The sequence below is a fragment of the Hyposmocoma kahamanoa genome, unplaced genomic scaffold, assembly GCF_003589595.1.
Source record: "Hyposmocoma kahamanoa isolate Upper Pololo Valley unplaced genomic scaffold, ASM358959v1 66, whole genome shotgun sequence".
Taxonomy (NCBI): Eukaryota; Metazoa; Arthropoda; class Insecta; order Lepidoptera; family Cosmopterigidae; genus Hyposmocoma; species Hyposmocoma kahamanoa.
Window position 1 is genome coordinate 8,174,275 of NW_020653854.1, and position 25,459 is coordinate 8,199,733.

Here is a 25,459-nt window from a genome sequence, read left to right on the forward strand (position 1 = left end):
ATTTTCCCAATATTTGTAAGAAACCTGATACTAGTGATAATCATTTAGTGAATAACCACGAAAGTCTTAAAATCTATATTATTGGTATAGTTGGTAATACCGTGTAGTTGATTAAGATTAACCCATAGAATACCAACCTATTAATACATTAACATAATTTTATCAAGAAGCCCCGCTCGTCCTTAGCGCAGATTACTTAATATACCAGATTACACATTCTTTGCCTAACACGTACAAAGCACACTTTATCTAATTATATAACACATACCAATTCCAAGATTTCCAAGTGATTAGTTATAAGTTAGTAATTAAAGATTCTTTTTGCATTTACATTTTGTTGAATATTTATTAACATCTAATATCAGTCTGTCTCTACATACATTTATATAGAAAAAAACTCTTAATTTTTCTAACACGTTCTTACACGTGTAATTCTTATTACTTTAAACTTCATTATCTTGTTTCCATCGCATTAGTTGATAGTTTATAATAATATTGAACAACGTTTTTATTGCACAACACCAAACCCCTGACGTTATTAACACAGACAGCTACATCACACAACGCCTTTAACTATAAAGATCGTTTTCTAAATAGATCCAATTAGGAATTTCCGGGAACATCATAATGCAAACAACAAAAATGTTTCTATTACGAAATCGTGAAAATAATTATGAATTGAATTAGCACTGACCTCTTCAAGTGTAAAATAAGGTAGACGAGATCTAGTAAACCCTTGGGCGTTGCTCATGTCGTCTATTATTTCACGCACTATAGGCGGATAGTCTCCATTATCACTGAATATTGGATGAGCATAGATTCCCAGCTATAAAAAAAGAGAGTTAAGTATAATGTACAAAAAGATATAGGAGGTATCACCGCTATTATGTCAGTTAAGGCGGCTAATTTCGATCTATGATTTTACAGATTTCCTCGCACAGCCGTAGACCTGTAGTAGAAGTAACCTTGGATAGCTACACCCGAATCACTCTTTTCATGTTAATATTTGCCAATTACAGAAAGGCACTCTATCGCAAGTCGCCCGGACTTCGTACATTGATGTACGAATCTCGATACGATGGCGAGCACGGGCGAGTTTATCGGTAAAATTACGGACCACGGGAAACCGCTTTAACGTGTAACTATCAGTATCCAATCAGAAATCACAATTACGTTACTAAGAATGTAATCTTATAAACTATCTGTTATAATAATTCAATTAAAATTATGGTCATTTGAGTGGCTAGCGAATGTGATCATTATCTTGAAAACGACGAATATTCATCAGTTTCAGAATTTAAAATTAAACAAATCAAAAAACTTTGTGTAAAATATAATCGATATCATAACGTAACTTACATGCATTTGGAGATACCTTTCAGCTGCGTCCCTGTCAGCAGCTTTTGTGCTATCTTTCGGTTCCGCCCAAAAAGCATCCACAGTAATACCAATTTTACCTGAAATATCATTTACAAACATTAGTGAGTAAAAATTTGAGCTATCTACTTGAACAAAAAAAAAAACCTATAATTTGAGAACGTACTCGTGTAGTTAAAGACAGTTTATTTAAAACAAACATTCAAACGAGTAATGAGAAAAACGAATTAAACTAAACTCGGTTTCATTTTTTCGTAATAACTATAAACCTAACTATAAGTTTATAAGTTTTTTCTTTCCGAAAAGTGCAACATATGTTACTGTATATAAACGCTGCAACAAATAAAATAACACATTTTCCTTCCCCTCATTTCGAACTAAACAAATGAGATTCTCTCATGAACCTATAAAATTCATCAAACCTTTCTGATGTGGCCGGAACTCCTTATCATACAAATGATAAACTCGAGCATGACCCAGTAGCATGTAATGGGCACACAAATATTCTCCAACACCATGCGACAGTAACGCTGGCACAAACCAATTACTTCCATAGCCCTGCGTCATAAAAAAATAACTAGTCTGTATAAGTATTATTAAAACAAAAACAGACGATACGAGGAGAGGAGTGTGAACAGGCACAGGATAGGATTGCAGCAAGTGAAGGTCCCTGTTTACTACACTGGAGAATAGGTATGTACAGTCCCATATTCTGCATAAGTTTTGTTTATAGTGCCCCTCCTTATTAACCTGTTGGTTTTGGGATTGGGAACTGGAGAGACGTCGTTTTTCGGCGTCGGGAAGTGAGCGTGCCTTACAGCTCCGCCACTAATGAGATTTGGTAGTGGACTCAGAGTCGACGGCTTAGCGGTGGCAACTGCTAGTTGTGCAATGCGCAACGGGCAGTGAGCGTGCCTACAGCTCCGGTACCTATCTGAAAAATAGGGAGGGTACTGTACGTGCACCCGGGGCGGCTCAATCGAGGTACTAGCCTCTCGAAGAACCGGATGACGTCAAGTGACAGAGGTCTGTGAGAACCCTGTACAGTGGCTGACCTGGAGTCAAAACTTGAACTTGTAAGGTTCCTATGCGCGCACAGGTCATAGTGCCCTTCCTGCGTAACCAAGAGGTTGATAAGGAGGGGCACTATAAATAAAACTCATATGGAATGATATGGGACTGTACCTACTGGTTGTAAATATAATTAGAAAAAATAAGGTGTTCACTACAGTTTTCTCGTGCTATATTGAAATAACCTTTGATTCGGTACTTATTGATAGTATTATACATAACATTACGGATTAGTATCTCGATTATGGGAGTATATAGTTTGATTATGAAGTAGAAATAAACTAGTGAATAATTCTGAATTTGAGGCACTCTTGTTCCAATAACCATAACACAACAATAAACACGTCTACTATTTGATGTAATTTTTTATTCAACACCAAGGGAACGATCCAATTATATGAAGAATGGTGCGTGTGACGAACCGCGATTTGCAAAGCGAGTTTACCGCGAGATTATGCGAATGTGTGCGTTTGAACACGAAGCGCGGCGGCAGGCACACTTATAATTAAGCCACGCGATGCTGCGTTTGTGTGGAGTTACAGCACTATTTGTCTTGTTATAGTACGATAATAGTGTGTGTATTACGACAATACTGTTTATACAGACTTGTTAGCCTGATATTCCAGACTAACAAGTTAAGTTAATACTATTGTATTACCACAAGATAAATAAATTAGTGAACACACTAATTTACTTATCTTGGTATTTATCACTACTCACTTCCACTATTCAACTTGCAAACAAGGCTGATTAAAATTTAAAATACGAATTATTACTTGTATATTTTGTGATCAAGGTATTCACTAATTAAGAAGATTTTTTTCAATATAGGTACATAACAAACAATTATTACAACATTTAAAAACCCACTAAGGTTTGAGTTAATGCTGTATGTCGTCTACATCCACATTACATAAATCTTACTATCATAAAGTTTTTTTTTTCTGATAAAAAGTGACGGGACGAACAGTAAACTACAGTAACGGGCACTGCCAATGCGCCCGTCACCCTGAGACGTATGTTGACAAGTCCCACGTGCCTGTTATGTTACCAACACCTTTAGGCTAATTTGAACGCGCCCTTACCCTTCAAAACCGGAACACAGTAATGCTGACATTAGTACTTGGTGGCATAAATACGTAAGGTGGCAGTACTACCCTGGATAACTCTTTCACAGGGAGCTCTACTGTTACTAAAATTACTATATTTACTATACCATCCATATTATTATACTATATTATACTACACTATAATAAAGTAGTCTTAAGCAAATAAAAAAGTTAACAAAAAGCGGCTAGTGGACTGTGGCAATTACAATTCTAAGTTATTACAAAGAGGTATACGTATGCAAACTTTGTTTAAAACTAATGGAATAGTATTACCTAATTAATATCATCGATTTTGATTAACTATTTCCCTCCATCAATGTTTCCCCGGTGACCAGAAAGCTGGCAGCCACTTCCGCCAAAATACAAACTTTGTTATCCAAAACGTTACCAGCTTCCTGGGCATTACATCCTAGGGTATCACCCTCAATGACTTGGTGAATTTTAATTTTTTTATTTCTTCAAGTTTAAACATCTTAGTTTACTATTTAAAATGAATGTTACATTTCAAAAATATCCATTAGCATGTACCGGTCACACGAACATTTGAGGTTTATGGGACGGAAATACGTATATTAGAAAACTGTATTAGGGCAGTGACTCAGCCAAAGTTCCAAAGTATTGATTGAAAAATTGGTACTAAAGTGGATTCCACAAAAACAGGGTACCCCAGTGTGTCCCGGTGACATTTCATTTACTTTATGTAAAGTCATAAAGTTTTTATTATATATCAAATTATTATTAATACAATTTCGGAAACTTTTGGGACTCTAAAATAGATTGGGACTGAGTAAATACAAAAAAGCTGTACTAATCAAATCGGAGTATTAAACAATTTCTGAGTACTTTTAAGTAGCTGATTCTATTTTATCTATAAATAAATATGATTTATAGTTATATAGAATACATGATAGGATACGTACTACATTTTATATGTGTATAAACACATTAACGCAATGGACTTATGTGATTAATCAATTGGCACACATTATGTTTCATTAGATCTTCAACAAATAGAAAACTACATTAATACTAATCGAGGATCATAATGATTAAGGAAAGAGAGTGTAGGATATACATATACGTAGGATTAACTTACATTGTAACAATGTTGGTGCGGCTCGTTGATAGTTGTCCATATTTTTACTATATCTCCAAAGGTTTTAAAAGCCACTCTTGCATAATCCTCAAAGTAATCCACCATCTTTGGATTGGCCCATCCACCAAGGTCCATAAGTGGCGTGGGTAAGTCCCAATGGAATAGTGTCACTATGATGGTTATGTTAGCCCTTTGCAAACCTTGAAACAACTTACGATAGTATTTTACTCCTTCTTCGTTTACGTAGTTGTCGGTACCCTTTGGTAACAATCTGTTAAAGTAAAAGTTACTTTTGGCATACGAAATTAAGTGTTTTCTTTACTTGTTGCGAAGTCGGCAAGTATCCGGATACTTGTTGACTTCAACTTCAGGAACATGTGTTACTTGGACGAACATATAAGAATAATTACAAAATTATTATGATAAGTATTATTATTATAAGCACGAGAGACGGGACGTGTGCTCATCGGACAAGGGGCGCGGGGAGGGTTGCTAATGAGTGTAAGTAAGGGGCGTTAAGTTGCGCACCGCATTGCTCGTGTGGCACTCGATGCGTTGAAATCATAAAGGTGCGATGACGCAACCCATCGGTACTGCCGCAGCGCCCATGTGGCATCACTCGTTAATTTTACGCGACAATTTTAACACGTTAGTCGCCGACTAGAATTTTCAAAAATGTTCGAAATATGACATTGGCTTATATGACTGTTTTTGGTCTCATTTGTATACGTATATAATTTTTTTCGCTATATTCATTATTTGGGTCTACTTTGGGATTATATTTAGTGCCGGGCATTTTAACCAAGGCAGAGTATGTACACGTAATGTTCGATCGATGTTTACCTAAAACTGACGTACGTCTTTCATTCGAGATTAACATTTCACATTACCCATTTTTTTGCTTAGTTTGTAGGCTTTTAAATCCAATTTGAAATTAAAGTAATTTTTTTTTTTATTAGAAATATACATACTTTTTCCTCTTAGTCGAGAAAAGTATGTATGCCATCAAAAATCCTAAAAACTAAGTGGCAACAGCAGTTGGTCAGGGCAACGCCGGTCATGTTATATGGCTAAATACGTTTGCCACATGCGGCGTGAACGAGCATCACAAATTTAGGTGCGTCGTGCCATTTCAATCCCCCACGGCCCCAATAGGCAGATGAGATGCCGGTCATTTTGACCCACCACGGCGATGAACGTGTTAATGAATGAAGTCATTCTTACTTATTACCCATCTGTTATATTCATATTAATCTCTTAATGAGAAATAAAATAGTGAAAAATATACGACTTTTAAATTCTTAGGATGATTTTACGCTAATATCGAGGTTTTGAACAAGTTTCCCTAAGGAACCCATATTCGAAACTGAACTGTGACTGCTTTTTAAAAATAGCGACCCAAACCAAAATAGTCCATTTTTTATTTATTACACAGCTGCATTCAGAACAATATGCAAAATGTTTGTTGTGAATAAGTTCCGTACTTTCTATTGACCAAATTAATTACGTAAAAATATTAGCCAGGTACACGATTCTTCGGTGGTGCGAGCCAGATATGATGAATTATGTTTTCGACAAAGGCCGCTGATCCGAAATTATCGAGAAAGCTATCGATTGTGTTCTTTGTTGGAAGTAGTCCAGTATCGCAGTTTTCATGGAGTGAGAGGTCACTCGTTCTTTTTAAATCTCGCCTGACGTCCTATATAGACATTCAATGGTCAACTCGTCTTTGATTTCCGAAATAACGTACATTAACCGGAATCTATTTTCACTGACACTGGTGACGATGGCCATAATGTTTTGATTATTTTATTAAAACTATCCGGACTCTGGCAGATTTGTCCTCAGAGGTAATAATAAATTTAACAATTGATAAAAAATATATGTTATATATATTATATAACACTGTCTCCGTGACCGTACGGTTATCATAGCCGGACTACCAGGCAGAGGTCCCAGGTTAGATTCCCGGGTCGAAATAAATATTTGTATGGCCTACATTTATTTCTCTCGTGATTTTGGGTGTAGTTTGTGGTTGTCTATGTGTGTATCCATGGGAGCCGTGACAGAACGTTTCCTTAATGCGGGGCTATGTTGAGTGTGTGCGTTATTATTGTTATTCTTATATTGAATTTTTTACCTACCGCGGCCAAGATATCGACATGCGATAGTATTTTACGCCAAGGGTTTTAATCATAATAATGTCCTCCTTCCACCTGTGGTAGGAATCAGCTGCTACGTCACCGTTCGTGCCATCAATTGTGAAGTTCGGATGTTCGTGGAGGTATGTGTCCCACATACTTTCTCCTCTACCTGTCAAAAATTAACCAACCTATGAAGTGTACAAATTATAGACAATTACTTAAATCATTATCTAATTTATAAAATAGAATAAGCACTGTTCTTGCTGAATAACTACATTCTACTATCCAAACGAATATTATAAAACGCTCTGTCTGTCTGTTACATTTTCACGGCTAAACTACTCAACCGCTTTTGATGAATTTTGCTATAAAAATAGATATTTTTATGATATTAAGTACTGAGGCGAGCAAGTCGTGCGCCTGTTGGTAAGCGACACACCTGTCCATAACAGTTGCAATGCGCCTGTTGGTAGGCGACACACCTGTCCATAACAGTTGCAGTGCCACAAAGCTTTAAATCGCAAAGGTCTGACGTGCGCTGTCACTGCGCCCGCCACCCTGAGACATATGTTGAAAAGTCCATGAGCCTGTAATTTCACCAGCACTCTTATACCCTTCAAAACCGGAACGCAGTAATGCTCACATTACTGCCTGGCGGCAGAAATAGGTAAGGTGGCAGTATTTTCCTGGACAAACTCTTTCACAACAAGCTCTACTGCTACTAGATGGGACCTGGAGCTACTTTTTGTCACAAAAATAAATCTTAAAGGAGGTGAAATAGAGGATGAAGGTTTGTATGAAGAACAAATAAAACTATGAAAATTAGTAATAGTACAGTAGGCTATTAGAAGTACTTAGCAAACGAAATCGCGGTTACCAGGTTAATTCGTAAATACAGCGTTTTAAAGTTGAATAACGATTATTAATGTATAAAATCGATTAAACTGAATTATTATTCGTTATAGCAAGAATTTGCTAACCCAGATCAATAAATTTATGTCTGCGAAAGTAATTGCCCTTGGACAAGTCGTTTTACGCGACTACGCCAAAGCTATACGGAGAGTAATGTACTTGTAACAAGATTAAATTTTATTTTTATTTACTTAATTTTCATCTAGAGTTAGCACACGAGCTATATAAATGTTATGCATTTATTATTTAAAATAACACACAATTATTAAGCATAATATAAAAAGTACATATTTTTTATATTAGCTTTTTTTAACATTTGTAACAATCGTCATTAACCCATTTAAACATCCCAATGTTGAAAACATGTCCGCCACGCACATGTTTTTCGAGGATTGTGAACCTTCTTTGACGTGCAGATCTCATTACCTTGTTTTTCTTCACTGAATAGCCCAGTAAATTTCAACCTAAATTTCGCACATAAATTCCGAGAAACTCAGAAGCCTTAAGCTTGAGAGGCGGTAGGTCAAACGAATAAAATCATATTTATTTCAACACATTAATAAGTAAATATAAAGCGAGTAAGTTGCGCGAGATAAAACATAATGTAGTTCAGTAAATTGGCAGAATCTTTGACCGTGGTGTTGATATTATCCTCCAGCCTGAATTATTCATAAAGACCTAACACACATATTATTCCTATCTTGAGATTGCCATTCGTAGTAAATTAATAAATAGTAAATAATTGTAAATATATATTCACTTGCTCAGAGAAAAATTCACATAACTGTAAAAGAGCCTGCGTTTCAAAAGATTGATTAGACAAGGTGACAGTTAAAATATTTCTTACGGAGAGTACATAGTGGGAAAACAAGTTCAGGGGGCCTACTACAACCTTTTAAAACAATATTACTTTAACCTTACATTGACTTTTCGTACCATAACGCCCTTAAAGTAAGCTTATTGTAATGTTAAAACTATGATGTTTTATTGGCAGCTTCGTGAGTATTCATTCACTCAGTTCATGCTACGACGCGACTTTAACATTAAAGTAATATTGCTCACATGTCAAATTTAGCAATCTTAAAATAGTTACACGGATGAAATGGAAACAACATTATTTTCAGTTTTATAGTCTTAATATTGATTTGTAATGATTAAAAGTTAAGTTGAACTTATTTATTTACATATATCTCTTCAATATTTTGTTTATTTTTTTGTTAATAGCACATAGTAAATAATTTTTCGTTAAATAAAAATACGCGATGTCGTAAAGAGTCGTAAAATTATAACAGCGCCATCTATATGCTCCTTGGCGAAACTAACAGTTGACACTAGACTATAGTTCCGAATTCACAACGTGACTACCAAGACTCAGCTTGTTTTATTTATTTTTCTTCATGAAAATACGGAATAATTATTGAAAACAACGTAATTTTAACAGATTCTATTATTACATACTTTTCTTTTTTTAACAGTCAAAATTGAAATAACATTAAGTACTTAAACATATATATATATATATACTACGATAAGACGAATCGGAACATCAAAAAAGAAATAGATGGCATTATATAGTTCACATAGCGTCATCTCTTTCCTATTTTTCTCTTTTCTTTTTTAATTAGAAATCATTCGATCTTTCACTCACTTTTGCAATATTACATTACTTAGTTGACAGATTCGTCATAGTACGAATATGAGTAATATTATAATAAGCTTACTTTAAGCTTACATTGAAATAAGATTGTTTTTGGAAAGGTTATGGTAGGCCCATAGCACAGGCAATGGAAGATCCTTGGATTCTTAGGTAGTTCGGTAGGTGACACATATGGCCGAGAGTGGAGTATGCTTGTCTATCTAAAACAAGTACTCATTCTTGTCTTGAAATGATCCAAGTAAGCAATTCAATATAGGGCGTCCCGCTCTCCGTCCGGTATCTCTCTGAAACAGTTACCATCAAATAAGTAATACGCGACCAAATCTATAAACAATGCAGAGTATGAAGCTTCATTCGCGTCGTGTGTCCATTAACTTGGTCGAGTTTACTTATTTGACAGTAAATGTTTCTGACGGATGTTGGACGGAGAATGGGAGTAGCCCCCTGAAAAGGCAAAGCAAACGGCTCATGGGGATTGGTGAAATTTTAATTCTTATTACGTAATTATAACAATGAGACTTTCTTGCTATGTTCCCCGAATATAAAATCACTTCCTAAGTGCCTTTAGGGTATGTTAATGTTTTAAAATTTGATTGTTAATAATGTACTTGCGATACATCCAATTCCATGATTTGTCTAATTCTTATTCAATTTATTTTGTATCAATTCTTTTTTAAATATGATTACATTATTATTTCAATTTATAATATTAGCTTAAGAATTATTATTGTGTTTGAATATTAATCTGTAACCAATATGTAATATAATAAATATATAAATAATTGAAAGTAAATAAATAATTTCCAGTATTTAACAAATAAATTGGCGCTTGTTTTAAATGGTAATCGTAGCCTTTGCAGTGGCATTTTTTTTGTGAACTTAGCTTCACCAAAAACAGGCGCAGATAATAAAACATTTTAATAGGAAATAAAAACGGTCAATAAAGCGGTCATCGTGGTTCGATCCCGGGTACTTTATACTTTATACGGGAATTTACATGGACGTAAAACCAATTTACGTTCATATAAACAAGCTTATTAATCAAAATTTGATCTAGTTCTGCTTCATTTATGTAAAAGTCTTAATGTACAAGTTTGTATTCACTACCAAGGCAGAAACGTTTACATCCATTTACACTACTCATTTTAACTTGAATAATTAAGTTCAATATGAACATCCGCAACATCTCAATGGTAACAAGTGCGTTTGGTTTACACACTCCATAATTTAGTTATAGAATTATGACAAAGACATTTATAATAATGACAACGGATATAGATATATTATCCCAAATTTTTATCCTAAAGTTTCATTGAAGAAATTGCTATATAGTAATAAGGCCGTCTGTTACACATTAAGTTACTGTTTTTATACCTTAATTTTTTTTTTAAATTTATTTATTAAGGCTTTGGCAAAGCCATCAGCCTAAACATGAAGTTTAATTATGTTTCTGTAAATATGGCCGCCACAAAGAGGATAGGCAATTTGAGGCGGCGTGCTTGGATTGACTCGGGATTCCTTAAAACGGGCCGATACGGGTATTCTAGTTCGAGATTCGTATAATTTCGCGTTTTAATCTTCGATTAAGGCACAATAGCACTATCCTATTCCACTTTAAACTAGATTTCACAAAATAATTGAAAGTCAAAATAAAAACGAAACTTTTCCCTCCAAAAGATCCAGAGCGAATCCTTATACCTTAATTATTGTCCTGTGTTGCCACTCTAATTTTATGTGCACTAAAAAATATTTCATTCACTCATTCATTTCATGCAATCTAGTGTAGGTACCACATAAAACACAATACTGGAATACCGAAAATTAGCTCAGGGGAATTAATAACCGAGAACACCCAGACCAATATTGAAAGTTCATTTCCTAAATTGAATCGAGCCGAGGCACATCATCATCGTTAGAGGTATTACGACAGAGGGACTAGACTATCAAGGTTGTAGATCGAAAATAGAAGAAATATTAAGATTCTTATAAAGCTTTAAGTCTAAGTACTAACTCATAATTGAATAAGTGAACGAATCCAAATGCTTTTAATTTATTTTTTCCATTATCATAATTTATTCTACAATATTTTATTATTATATTCCTATAATATTTTAGTAGCAGTAGCGCTCTTTGTGAAAGAGTTCGTCCAGGGAAGTACTGCCACCTTATTTATTTCTGCCGCCAAGCAGTAATGTTAGCATCATTGTGTTCCGGTTTAGAAGGGTAAAGGTGAAAGGGTGAAATTACAGGCACTTGGGACTTGTCAACTTACGTGTCTCAGGGAGACATGCGCAGTAGCAGTGCTCCTCAGATCTTTGCGAATTAAAGCACTGAGTGGTACTGCACTGTTATGGACTGATAGTTTACCATGATATGTCAAAATGATAGTGACGGAGTGAAGATATTTGTGTTTTCCATCCGTTACTCTCATCTCTGGACTGTATTCGCACTTTCCATCATGCGCGGTGCAGTCATTTTGCCGAGTCGCAATAAAAAAAAAATAAAAAATAAAAATAAAAAACCATCAGACGCACGACTTGTTCGTCCCATCACTTTATATTATATAAAAAAAAATCTGTCAATTATAATATCATAAATCACAAACGCGCTCTTTTTACTTCTAAACTAAAATTCTATAGTCTATGGTACTCACTACTGAAATGAGAAATTTCACCATAGTCCTATTTAAAGAACTACAATGTGTTTCAAAAAAAGAACGTCGTATTTTTGCTAATTAAGAGAGTCCTTAAACGTGTCATTGTGTTCCTGAACAGAATGACGTCCCCAATCCCCATTACTGATGAAATTATTAAAAACGCTCTGCTGCCTCTTAATTGGTTGAAATATATCTAAGCGGTACTTGACCATTTACGAACACGAATTGTTAACAAAATATTCATTAAATACTGGTTGTGTTTCATTACTTTAATTTACTCGTAGAAAAGTATTGTATGCAATCATTACATAATGTAATGTAAAATCTCATACCTCACGGTACTTAACTTTAAGAGCCCGACTACGATTGCATAAAATGCTATTAAAATACAATTATTATATCTTGACACAACTTTCGAGTCTCACATACATCAACTACCCTTTTCATACAACTTCTTTTATTCTTGTCACTTTGGATCCCAGCCTTTTTGGGGACATCACTGATCTGGTCAACGTAGGTGCTTCTCTGACGTCCTCTTAAAACGCGTCCATCCACATTCGCATCATAAACCTGTTTGGTAATTCTTCTTACATCCATCCACTGCCCAAACCATCTTAACATTACTTTCTCTATTCTAGTCACAAAATTCTCTTTCTAACCACATCTATCCGTATAATTATGCAATAATACGAACTATGCAGTTCACTCTATCACTCAACTTTATTCCACAAATTTTCCTCAAACTCTCCACTCTCCACTCTCCACTTCATTAATTCTACTTTCACGCTTCTTCTGCCATACCCAATTCTTACTACCAAACGTCAATATAGAAACCAGCAAAGCATTGTGTATGGAGGCGTGTGTTTTTTGGGATAAAATGTTGGATGTGGCTCACCTTTATACCTATTTTATATGATCTATATGGCGCGTATTTGTTTTTTTAAACAAAAGTTAATCTAAAGGCTCGAAACGAGACCCAATAAAATAATTTCATTTCCAGTGTGGCATAATTGCGAAAGCCCAATAACTCGATATATTCATTTAATAATCATAATATATCTAAATTAAATATAATTTTAGTCCTCATTGGCCCAGATACCACCAATTTGGAAAATTATCTTTTTTAAATTAGTTCTGCTTTGGCTGTTTTAGGAAACGTCCATAACTTAATTTTGTTGATCTGCTACTCGTAACGCAGGGAATTTCCTACTTTGATAGCAGGTAATTGATTGTGCCGCACATTAACGTCGTCGGTATTCAGAAACACCGACGACGTTGCTGTACCTGTTGCGACTACATTACTCCACGAAGTCTGAGGAGACAGTGGAGTGCATCAGGCTAAAACTCAAATACACCCTGAGGGTCGAGCGATTGGAGTCCCGCCACAACGTAAATTTTAATACGTTTATGGTGAGTATGCCAACCGAACATCTGTCGGTCTTCACGAGGGAAGAGTTTTGGCCGAAGTTACCTGACACCAGATTGCGCCACACATACGTCGCCGACAAGTACATTAGTTGTTTATTTTATTTATATTGTATGTACGTTAGTCCTTAAGGTATATATTATATGGGTCATGTGGCCTGAAATAAATAAAAGAAAAAAAAACTTCTGCGTACTTGGATGACAAAAATCCGTGGTAGTAACCCGTTTAGCTCATGGAGGTAGTCTCGATCTCTGATGTTTCAAATAATAAAAAAAAAATATTTTAATGTTATTTACAAAGAGCAACCCCTAGAGTTTCTTGCTCATTCTTCTCAGGGGAATCTGCCTTACGAATGAGCGGTAAAGTTTAATATTGTGACGATTTCAAGTGTAATAATGCTTACCTATGAAATAAAGATTATTTTGAATTTGAATTTGAAATGCATAAATAAAAACAATATTATTACATATAAGAAATATAAACATTCCCATTATGACACTGGGAAATGTTACTAGATTAAATCCCCGGTTGGCTCAATGTAGACAAACTAACTTTTCTATATTGTCTCGGGCCTGGGTGTTTGTGGTGCCGTTGTTGTTTCCGATTTCCATAACACAAGTGCTTTAGTTACTGACTTTGGGATCAGAGCAACGCACGTGATGTTGACTGATTTTGTCTAATAAAAAATAAAATAATGTAACATTTTTTTAAATCAACTTAATGTTCCTTGATTGATAATTTTTTTTCCGTTTTTATTTAGTTACTATTATTCAGACTAAATCTTTAAGATTTAGTCGAGTCGGTACTACCTCAGTACTTCAGAAGTTACATTTTAAAAACAAAATTAACGCCATTTGAAAAATGTATATCGTATAGTATATGTGTTCTATTTAGTTGAGTTGATATAAAAAAAAAATCATTGGTATAGGTAAAGTACTTACTGAACACAGCGGTTTTCTTGTAAAATTTCGAGGTAAATTTGTGTCTTTTTTCCATCGTGAAAATTTTTAAGTATCGTGTTTTCACGCCAGATAGGAATTAGTGTATATTGAAATTGATTGATTCAACACTTCACTGATAAGCGGAATCAACCAAAGACATTTGAGGTTCTATAGATTAAGTACCTATGGTAACCTCGTCAAGGTTGTAGACGAATCAGTGATTACGTCCTTCGTATGAATTTAGCTACTCACTTAATTTAAATAACAATAAATTGTGTAATATTTATTTATTTATCGTAAATGAATCTAAACTGTCAATCAGTCGTAACTATGAGACCTATAAAGGGCCCGAAACGTTTTAATTTATATAAAATAATATTTGGAAAAAACAAATAAACAACATTTAGATAAGAAAAAAATAATTTGAATTCCAGTGCAAGACTTCAAGTTATTTAATTTAATAAACATAACTGAAAAACTTAAAAGGGCACTTTTCCTGCATAATATTATTTTATTATATATTACTTGCTTATTTATTCTTTTTAGGGAATAAAACAAACCAAAAAGTTATACCTCCTTCATTCCAGCCTCCTTCTATCTGAAAAGCGGCGGAAGATACTCCAAACATGAAGTCCTCCGGGAAAGAATAGTTGCCAACTCCGTGATTGGCATTTAAACTTGCTTGGGCTAAGCATAATGTACTGTAACAAAGAAAAACGCCATAAAAAGCCTGACCAGTTTTTTGAAACACTGAAATAAAACGCGATACCAATATTCATGTAAATTTAAAATTTGAAACTTTGCAACACAGAAAGCCCAAATACAATTTTAAACAATTAATGACCGCTGTCTAATTTAAATATGAACACGTTCATCGCCGTGGTTTGTCAAAATGACCGGCCTCTCATCTACCTATTGGGGCCGTGGGGGGTTAAAATGACTAGCACGGCGCACCTAACTTTGCGATACTCGTTCACGTCGCAGCCAGGTGGCAAACGCTACGTATCTAGCCATGTAACATGACCGGCGTGGCCCCGATGAACTGCTGTTGCCTCTTGGTTTTTAGGATTTTTGATGGCATACATACTGTTCTAGACTAAGAGGAAAGAGCATATATATATATATATATATATATTTCGAATCGAAAAAAATTACTTTAATTTCAAATTAGATTTAAAGGTTACAAACTAAGCGAAAAAAATGGTTAATGTGAAATGTCAATCTCAAATTAAAGACGAACGTCAGTTTTAGGTAAACAACGATCGAATATTATGTGTACATACTCTGCTCGGCAGTGCGACCGGTGGCGCGGCCTAAACATAGTAATTATTGCGTTTAGGCCGCGCCGGGTTAAAACGCCCGGCACTAAATATAATCCCAAACTAGAGCCAAATAATGAAATATCGGGAAAAAAATTATATAAGTACACAAATGAGATCAAAAACAGTCATATAAGCCAATGTTATATTTTGAACATTTTTGAAAATTCTTTAAAAAAACGTGTTAACAAATTATCAAGAATGTTGATAATACCATTTATTCTATTCATTAAAAATATAATAAGTATATTTTTATACTATGTATATTAATTATTACTATAAAGATAGATAGCATATATATAGGTAAAGACTTTATTCACTAGTTTGATACAAATACAGATTTAATACAATGGGAAAAATGAAACATTTTTTGTCATAGCAGTGAAATGGCGCTGACTCAGCATATGCTTAAGTTCCCTAAGGCGCTGGTTTTCAGAAGGACTGAATCTAGAAATTATTTGTAATGAATCTAAAATAATAATGTAAGTGCATGTGCGGACATAAATATAAAAGTGTAACTGTAAGTGAAAATTATGATCGTGAATAGGTTTTAGTGATGTTCTGTTGAAGATTGTTCGAACTTTAAAAAAAAATCCTTCGATCTGACAGGATTCAAATCTGCGTCTATTTTCCAAACTAAGACGACAGTGAGAAGCGTCGTAGGTCCCTCACAAATGTCGCTTACTGCGATAAAAGCCGAAGAAAACCAATAAAATGGATCTGTAAGAATCACTAAGACAAATTTACAAGGTCTCTGAGTCGATTCAACTGAGAGCTAACTGGGTAGACAGGTGTCAGATCGAAGGAAATTTTGTTTGTGTTCGATCTTTGTGTTAATAATTATAACAAACTGGTGGAACAGTTTCAAAAACTAGCTTAATATTTTTTTTTTATAATACCAAGTTAATTAAGTAACAAGTAGTACGCGTGGTGATAAGCTACACGCCTATCCATTAAGTTGCGGTGCCACTCAGAGCTTTAAGTTGCAAAGATCTTAGGGGCACTGTCATTGCGTCCGTCACTCTGCGATAGATTTTGACAAGTCCCATGTGACTGTGATTTCACCAGCACCCTTACCCTTCAAAGCCGGAACGCAGTAATGTTCACATTAGTGTTTGGCGGCAGAAATAGGTAAGGTGGCAGTACTGCCCCGGACAAACTATTTCGCAATGAGTTACTCTATATACTCTATATATATACTGCTATTAAAATTTTTATGATAGTAAAATATCAAAAAAAAAAGCCGAAGTAGTCGAATGGTTTGACCTACTGCCTATCAAGCTAAAAAAAAAGAGAAAGATACCGTGGGTTCGAATCCAGGCTGACACCTCTGAGTTTCTCTGAATTTAAGTGCGAACTTCAATTTGAAATTTACCATGAACTTTTGAAAACATAGTGATGAAGAAAACGTGAGAAGCCCCCAACTCGCATTAGGCCCGCTTGGCGGACAGTGGCTTAAACCATCGCCTCAGAAGAGACCCGTGTCCAGCAGCGGGGCGTATAAATGGGTTGATAATGATAAAAACATTATAATAATCAATAAATACCAAAATATATTTTATGTTGTCTGTTGAAAACACAAATTATTTTTCTCGGCAAAACTGTTTTATGTATGTCAAGGAAATTACTGTTATTACAATCTAGGGTCGGCAGTCTTAAGCACATACGTAAAAAAATAAACAAACAAAGTTTGTTGATGCGCATTGTTTTCGTATAATGTCGGAAGACATGAAGAAAATGATGTCGAAAAAAATGCCGCTAGAATTTAAGTTGAAACAAATGAATTTATCTTTGTACTTTAGTCGGACGGTTGGTTTTTGACTAACCTATGTCTATCTACGTAATGGTCGAGAGTATTTTACACTATAACTTTTTTTATAAAAATAAGACCTTAAAGGTATCAGTTGATCTCCTTTTCAAAGAGTTCGCCCAAGGCAGTACAGCCACATTGGGGCCAATCGCGCTAATTGTCAACGGTAAAACTAAAACTAAACAACAAACAAAACGTCGCAAATGTGACATGTTGCGTACATTTCGTATCGCGCTAACTGTCAAAAGAAAACCAAATCTATCTATATAATTCTATATAATTGCTATCGCGCTACTTATCCATTTCTGCCGCTAAGCAGTAATGCTCACGCGCTGCTATGTTCCGGTATTGAAAAGTACGGGTTTCAAGTGCAATTACAGGCACATGATATTTGGCGTTTTATGTCCTAGGGTGACGGGCGCAGTGGCAGTACCCTTAAGATGTGGCACTGCAACTGTTATGGATAGGCGTGTCGCTCATCACCAGGCGCACGACTTGTTCGTCCCGTCACTCGGTATCGTAAAAAACGTTATGATCGATACCGCGATCTCTATAACGTAACTGAAACGCATGTAGAAGTCCTCGTCAAAACGAATCATAATGAACCCAAACACAGGGTACACAAGGCTGTTCACTGGAGTTCGTCTCACCTGTCTGCTATTTCCATCATCTGATCAGCTCCACATAAGATGACCACCTTAAAATTTTATTTTCATTGGAATCACATCTCGGTGCTACTTTTATTGAAACCGGTTAACGGAAAGGGGGTAAAATTCAATAAGCCGTATTGATCCCCTGATTTGCCATTCTTATAGGTGGAATAATTTCTTCAAACTTGAATGGGACCACAACTGGGGTACCCGTTTTGAAAAGAATCATCAAAATCGTACCAGATATGTCTGAGTAATCGCGTAATATTCCCACAAAAAATTCAGATGAATTGAGAACCTTCTCCTTTTTTGAAGTCAGTTACAAACAAGTTTATTTTTACGACAACGGAACGGAAATTAAAACGACACAAACCCACTTATTACCGGAAACTGTAATAGGCAGAGTATAGAGTACAGACACAAACTTCAAAGACTAATACATACAGAGTCGATTATACCTCCCTCTGAAATCCTACAATTATTATATTGTATTTTTCCTATATTTTTTATCTGTATTTAACTGCTTTTTTTTAAGTGACGGGTCAAACAAATCGTGCACCTGGCGTACAACGCCACCACCAACGTACCACTCAGAGCCTTAAATCACATAGAACTGAGGGGCATGTCACTACGCCCGTTACCATGGGAGATTATGTACCCCTAATTTCACTAGCACCGTTACCTTTCAATATCAGAACACAGTAACTTGAGCATTAGGTCCTTCCTTGAACGAACTCTTTGACAAGGAGCTCTACTGCTACTTTTAAGGTTTTATTTTTATAAAAAAATATTATTTTTTGTACAAAATACTTTTGACTATTGCGTAGATAGACAGTTATACTATGGTTAAAAGAATAAAGCACATAAGTCGTGGCGTCAGTAATAAGTATGATGATAATGCTTCCCTGGACGTACTCCTTATAGTAGCTATACTACATTTAAAAGAAAATTAGGAATTACAAAAATTTAGCAACCTCGATGACCCAATGGTTTGCTCTGTGGGCGCTGGTAGAAGTCCCTGGTTCGATTCCCGGCAGATGCAATTGGGGAAACGACCATTTCTAAATTGATTCTAGTCTAGGTGTACCGTAGATGTGTTTCAAACACTTGCACTATTAAAAAACTTAAAGAAACAGAGCTTCCAAACATTAAACAGAATATTTTTTTTAATAATTACATATTATCGCGTCATTTTTCGTGTCAAAAGAATGAAGTATAGAGGGCGGTAATATTCACAATATGTTTATTACTAGATGTTTAGGTCCACCTTTTCCGATCTGTCCTCATTATACTAGATTATTATATTCCCGCATTTCAATAGAATTTACTCTAAAACATAAACTCGACTGACATACAAAACTAGAACAATTTATGACAAACAAATTAAATTGTACAGTATACAATGAGAAGATATAAATGACTACATTATTACTTTAGTTCCTGCATTATATATTCAATTTCTACATGCAATAATTCAAGTAAAACCCGAATCTAAAGCACAATGACCAAAAAACACTTAACAAATATTATAAATGATTATGTAGGACTCTAACGTTTTAGCGATTGTTACACATAAGAAATGAAACTAGTTTTTCGGATCTAAACAGTGTTTATTTGTTTTTTCAAACAAACTAACATTTCGGGCCATTTACAGGTCCCAAGGTTATAGCTGACTAAGATGGTAAAGTCATTTACCATGTCTAATATTAATACAAACCACGCTATTTCTTAGTTTTATAATTATATTTAATAAACTTAAACTGAAGTGCACAAGTAACGAAACGTCAACGTCACTGTCAAATGATCAAACACAAACTCAATCTGTAATAAATTTATCGAACAAAACATTAGAACATTGGCGAAATCGCCATTTTATAATAATACTAAACTACCGTACATAGTTATTTTTACTTGACATTGGCAAAACAATTGATTAGTTCGATGGGGCCATAACATTTAAAAGAAGAAGAAGAAGAACAAAACATTAGATCAGTCTGCTTTTTCAGTTTTGCAAAAGGGTTTGAATTACGCAGTGGCTCCTCGTCGTGTTCCATACGAAGAAATTATTTGTAACGTTGAGGGTTGTCTAGTTAAAAACAACATGAGAAAGAAAGATTTGGAGGCAATACGCCAAGACGTTTCGTCAATATTGCGTTCAAATAAACAGCCCAGACCGAATCTTACCCGAGATGAATATAACGCGCTGAAGACCTTCCGCGAAGATCCTGAATTAGTCGTCCTCCGTGCAGATAAAGGTAACGCGACGGTGGTCATGAATACGTCAGATTATAACAGCAAAATAACTTACTTACTATCGGATGAAAGCACGTATAAAAAGGTGAAGAAAGACCCTATCACCAAGATATTAAAAACAACAACTAACTTAATATCTAAGCACTCCGATACGCTGAAACTTGATGTAAGTGAGTTTGTACCCTGCTACGTAAAACCGCCACAACTGTATGGGTTATCAAAACTACATAAGGCTGACACCCCACTCCGTCCCATAGTTAGCCAGATTGACACACTAACCTACAAACTGGGTCAACACATGGCAAAGGTACTGTCACCATTGAGAGGGAACACTTCTACACTTGTGAAGGATTCATACCATTTCATCAGTGGAATCAAAGATCTACGGTTAACTGATGATGACACCATGGTCAGTTTTAATGTTCAGTCGCTGTTTAGTAACCTACCAGTAAAAGACTGCATTGAAATTGTACGTAGAAAGCTAAGGGAACATAATATGTCCATTGAATATGCAGAATTATTAGAACACTGCCTAACATCAGACTATCTATTGTGGAATAATGAATTCTACCTACAAATTAACGGTATAACGATGGGCTCCTCGGTATCTCCCGTTGTTGCCCGATATTTTCATGGAAGACTTCGAGGTGCGAGTTTTACCCATGGCCCCAGCTAGGCCGAAGATTTTCAAACGGTACGTTGATGATACTTTCACAATATTACCTAAAGATAGCATACCTTCTTTCTTGGACCATCTTAATTCTTTTAGTACTAAGATCCAATTTACTATGGAACAAGAGAATTGTGGTACTTCAGCTTTCTTAGATGTTTTAATTAAAAGAAATCCTAACAACACCTTAGGCCATACTGTATTTCGGAAAAAAACCCATACAGATAGGTATCTCAATTGTAATTCCCATCACCATTCTAAGCCAGTTAGCTACCGTGGGCAAATCTTTGTTTCAGAGAGCACATGGTGTCTGCGACAGTAATCATCTGGCAGGGGAACTTCAGCATATAAAGCAAGTCCTACATGCGAATAAGTTGAAGATTCCACGCCAATGCAGCAGGCCCCGTGTTTCAAACCCCTGAGGAAGATTTCTCAGTTCCTGAGACTCGTGAGATTTAACATCCCCTTACAGGATGCAGGATTTACAAGCTTGACTGTGAGTGCGGTCTCTCTTATATTGGACAAACAACGCGAAGTATTTGTACCCGCGTCAAAGAACATATAGCTGATGTCAAACGCCGTCGCGTAAACAAGTCTGCAGTCTGCGAACATGTCATGGATAAACCTACACATTCAATGAAGTTTGACAAAACCCAGGTCCTTGCAAAAGAAGCCCGTTATCTACCCAGGATGCTGCGAGAGGCCATTGAAATTAAAAAAACATCCTAATTTCAACAGGGAAGATGGTTTCTCAGTACCACCAGTTTGGGATCCAGTATTTCCTCTAATGAAAAATCCCAAACAGACATAAGACTGCAGTACTAATTAATATGTTTTAGTTTATTCTAATTTCTATTATTAATTAACAATAAATTGAACTTAATAAAAAATCATTCAATAAAATAATTTGTAAAACTTAATGTAACGTAAACTGGAATGTTTTCTTTGTAAAATTAAAAATAAGGTATATAATTAATAACTATTGTAACTGTAGTGAAAAAATAGGGTGGTTTGCATCAATATTAGACATAACTGGTTGAAGACTGTACCACCTTAGTCAACCGTGACCATGGAACCTGTAAAGGGCCCAAAACGTCGTCGGTTTGTTTGAAAAAACAAATATACGCGATTTAAATCCGGAAAAATAGTTTCATTTCCTATGTGTAACAATCGCGAAAACCTAAGAACTCGATATGATTTTTTAATTTAATAAACGCTGTAAAGGGTCCGATACGTTGGTTTGTTTGCAAAAACAAATGTACGCGATTTAGATCCGAAAAATTGTTTCATTTCTTGTAAGAAGTACGGTTCATCCAACCTAAGTGCGTTTGCGCACTGCGTCCGATTTATCCGGATATATCCGGATCGTTCCGAATCTAGACTCGAATCGAATCGAGACTATACGAGTATAAATCTAGAAAACTTCGAACCACTTCGGATGTCGCTGGTGCGCTAAGTCCGCTTCGAATCCGAGAAAATACGAATGTCACTTGTACACCTAAAGATAAAATGATCCCTGTGACATTTCGGACCATCATTTCCCGGATTCGGAACTAATACGAATCGGACAGAGTGCGCAAATGTCCTAAAGATTACGGAAACTTGAGGGCCCCAGAGCGTGGGCCCTGAACCCCTAGGATTAATACAAAAGTAAGTTCAAATGCACAGCGCCAGTTTCATAAGGTAACTATGACTTGTGAATGGTCGGAAACAGCTGCCGAACTAGTCTCAACAAGTTTTAGGCATATTAACATTGCTAGCCTAACAAACCAACAAACAACCGTTCAAATAACATTTGACCCCTTAGTAATTCTCAACCTTTATCTGTAGTTAGCTCTGGTTAGCTAAATGTACAAGTAACTTGTTAGCTTCTATACGATAGTAATGTTACATAATACTATGTGTGTAGATACAGTCACAATCAGTAAACCCTTAAAGAACTGTAAAGGTTAAATTGTTTTATTACTATGATTATCATTTATTTTTTGCGATATTACTCCACTAATTTGTTATAATTATTAATACAAAAATCGAACACAAATAAAAATTCCTTAAATCTGATAGGATTCGAACCTGCTTCTATTAATAATTATGACAAAGTGTATATAGTACGAATCATAATTTGATGTCTACAATGTAAACAAAGAAATGTTAATGTCAAAGTGTGAATGCAGGTGTGCTAAACCTTCTATTTTCAACGGTATTCAGAAAAAGAGGAGGTTTTCAATTTGTTCAATTTTAATTATCTGTAATAATATAATAACAATAAACAAAAACTTTAACAACAATATACATTAATTTAATAATGGTGCGCTTATTAAGTTAATAGAGACAAGAAAACATGCTTGTCCGAGAAAAGAAGCACGATACAAAAATATGGCGGCATAAAATGTTTTTGATCCCGAATATCACCAATGTCATAAAATGATTTAGGACCTTAGACATAGTATTTAAATAAAGTTTTCAAAGTTTTATCAGATTACAGCTTGAAAAGAGTTTTATACGATAATTATCGTCAAAAATAGTAAAATATAATTTAAAAATTATTTTTTTGTTCGGTTATCGCCTTTGTTTACATTTTGGACATATAATTATGATTCATGTATTAGTAGAGTAATTTCACAAAAAAATAAATGAACATCATGGTAGTATAACATCGTGATTTTCATTACAATCAATATTACAATTCATAAAGCAACTTCTCTAGTCAACCTCTGACAATAGTAGAGGTACCTGATTGAATAGTGAAAAACTTTCATAGATGTCTCACAGATGGCGTCAAAATAAAAAAAAACAACAAAGATTCGTAACAAACGCATAGAAAAACTCGTAAGTTCGGCTGACTCGATCTGTAGCGGTCGCTCTAGTACAATACAAACGAGTAGAGTGTCAGACCGAAGGAATTTTTATCTTTGTAATTACTTATAGAATTTACAATTCAAAATAATTTTCGAAAAGCTTTGTAAAAATTTTAGTTTATTTTATTATATAATAATTTGTTCACTTGATCTATTTTGCCAAATGTATAGCTTGTGTTCAATTCATACGTTGGTTCGTTTATTTATCTTTTCATTTATTTTGTTTATTTGTATCCATATAGAAAACACTGCACATTAAATAGTGGAACATTGAATAAGCTAAATGAACATTATAAACAAGTGGAAGAACATCACAGCAAGCAAATCTAATTTAATCACTACGTTAAGGCTGTTGTGTTTTATCACATTAGTTAAAACATGTCAATTGAATACTATGTTAGAAGAGAGTAACATAAATTAAATATCTCATGGGACTTGTCAACTTATGTCTTAGGGTGACGGGCGCAACGGCAGTGGCCCTCAGATCTTTGCGATTTAAAGCTCTGAGTGGCACTGCAACTGTTATGAACAAGCTTGTAGCTTATCATCAAGCGTACGACTTGGTCGTCCTGTCACTTAATATTATAAAAAGAAATAGGTAACTTATAAAGTGCAAACGCAAATAACCGAACATAGATCAGAGACAAAAAACCGACCTCGAAAGTTGATGACATTACATCTATTTGCCAAGTTTTATTGAAGTCGGTAAACGAAAAGTGGGTGAAATTTAAAGAAACAGATTTAGCTCTTAATTTGCCACCCTTAGAGATAGAATATTTTCATCAAATTTGAATGAGACTAAGGTACCCCTTTCGAATGCACAAAAAAAAAACGAATTGAGAAATTCGGCTATTTTTTGAACTCTGTATATGCTAACAGCTCGTTATTCTATGCATATGATAATTATTTTTTCGCAAGAAAAGAATATACACTTCAATTCGGAAACCCGTTAGGTTAACATCGAGAATGAAACATTATTGGAAGTAACTTTAATATAATATCCGCCCTTCAAGGAAAGTTATTACCGTCTTTTTCAAATCCCACATACATATATACATATAATTTCGGGTTAACCGTCAACATTAGTAAAAAGCATTTTGATCAAAATAATATTCCTTCTATCCAACATTGACCTCTTTTTAATTAAACACATACACTCTAGCACTGAAAACTGTGAACTTGATTAAAACAATAAAAATGTAAAAAATTCGAGCTCTAAATAATATCGATATCTCACCTGAGGCTCGCTAGAAGCCCGATGAGGGCGACTCCACTCGAGCTCTGCATTTTACAAACTAAGACAATCGTAACGAGTAATATCGAGTAAAGAATTAAATCCGGAAACTCCGGACCTTAGAGAAATGACGTCAAGGGCGACGGAACAAGTTCTTGACAGTTATATTGTTACTCGTGACATAGTATTATCATGATACCTACTTGCTAAGTTAGTAAGTTGTTCACATACCTACTCGCGGTTATGATCTGAGATTTATAAAATAATATATCGTCG

At 35.0% G+C, this 25,459-nt stretch overlaps 1 protein-coding gene across 1 annotated transcript in view; it reads right to left on the bottom strand.

Annotated features, from left to right (window-relative positions):
- The window catches only part of LOC113231867 (myrosinase 1-like), a 90,381-nt gene extending 65,150 nt beyond the window's left edge, over positions 1-25,231 (bottom strand). Inside the window, exons 1-7 of the mRNA XM_026466403.1 lie at positions 25,187-25,231; positions 14,963-15,090; positions 6,798-6,966; positions 4,654-4,924; positions 1,800-1,935; positions 1,360-1,457; positions 695-826 (exon numbers count right to left, since the gene is read on the bottom strand). Coding sequence (XP_026322188.1) covers positions 695-826; positions 1,360-1,457; positions 1,800-1,935; positions 4,654-4,924; positions 6,798-6,966; positions 14,963-15,017 — 861 coding nt within the window. The 5' untranslated portion in view covers positions 15,018-15,090; positions 25,187-25,231. The remainder of the gene's footprint in view (positions 1-694; positions 827-1,359; positions 1,458-1,799; positions 1,936-4,653; positions 4,925-6,797; positions 6,967-14,962; positions 15,091-25,186) is intronic.
- Positions 25,232-25,459: the final 228 nt, after the last annotated feature.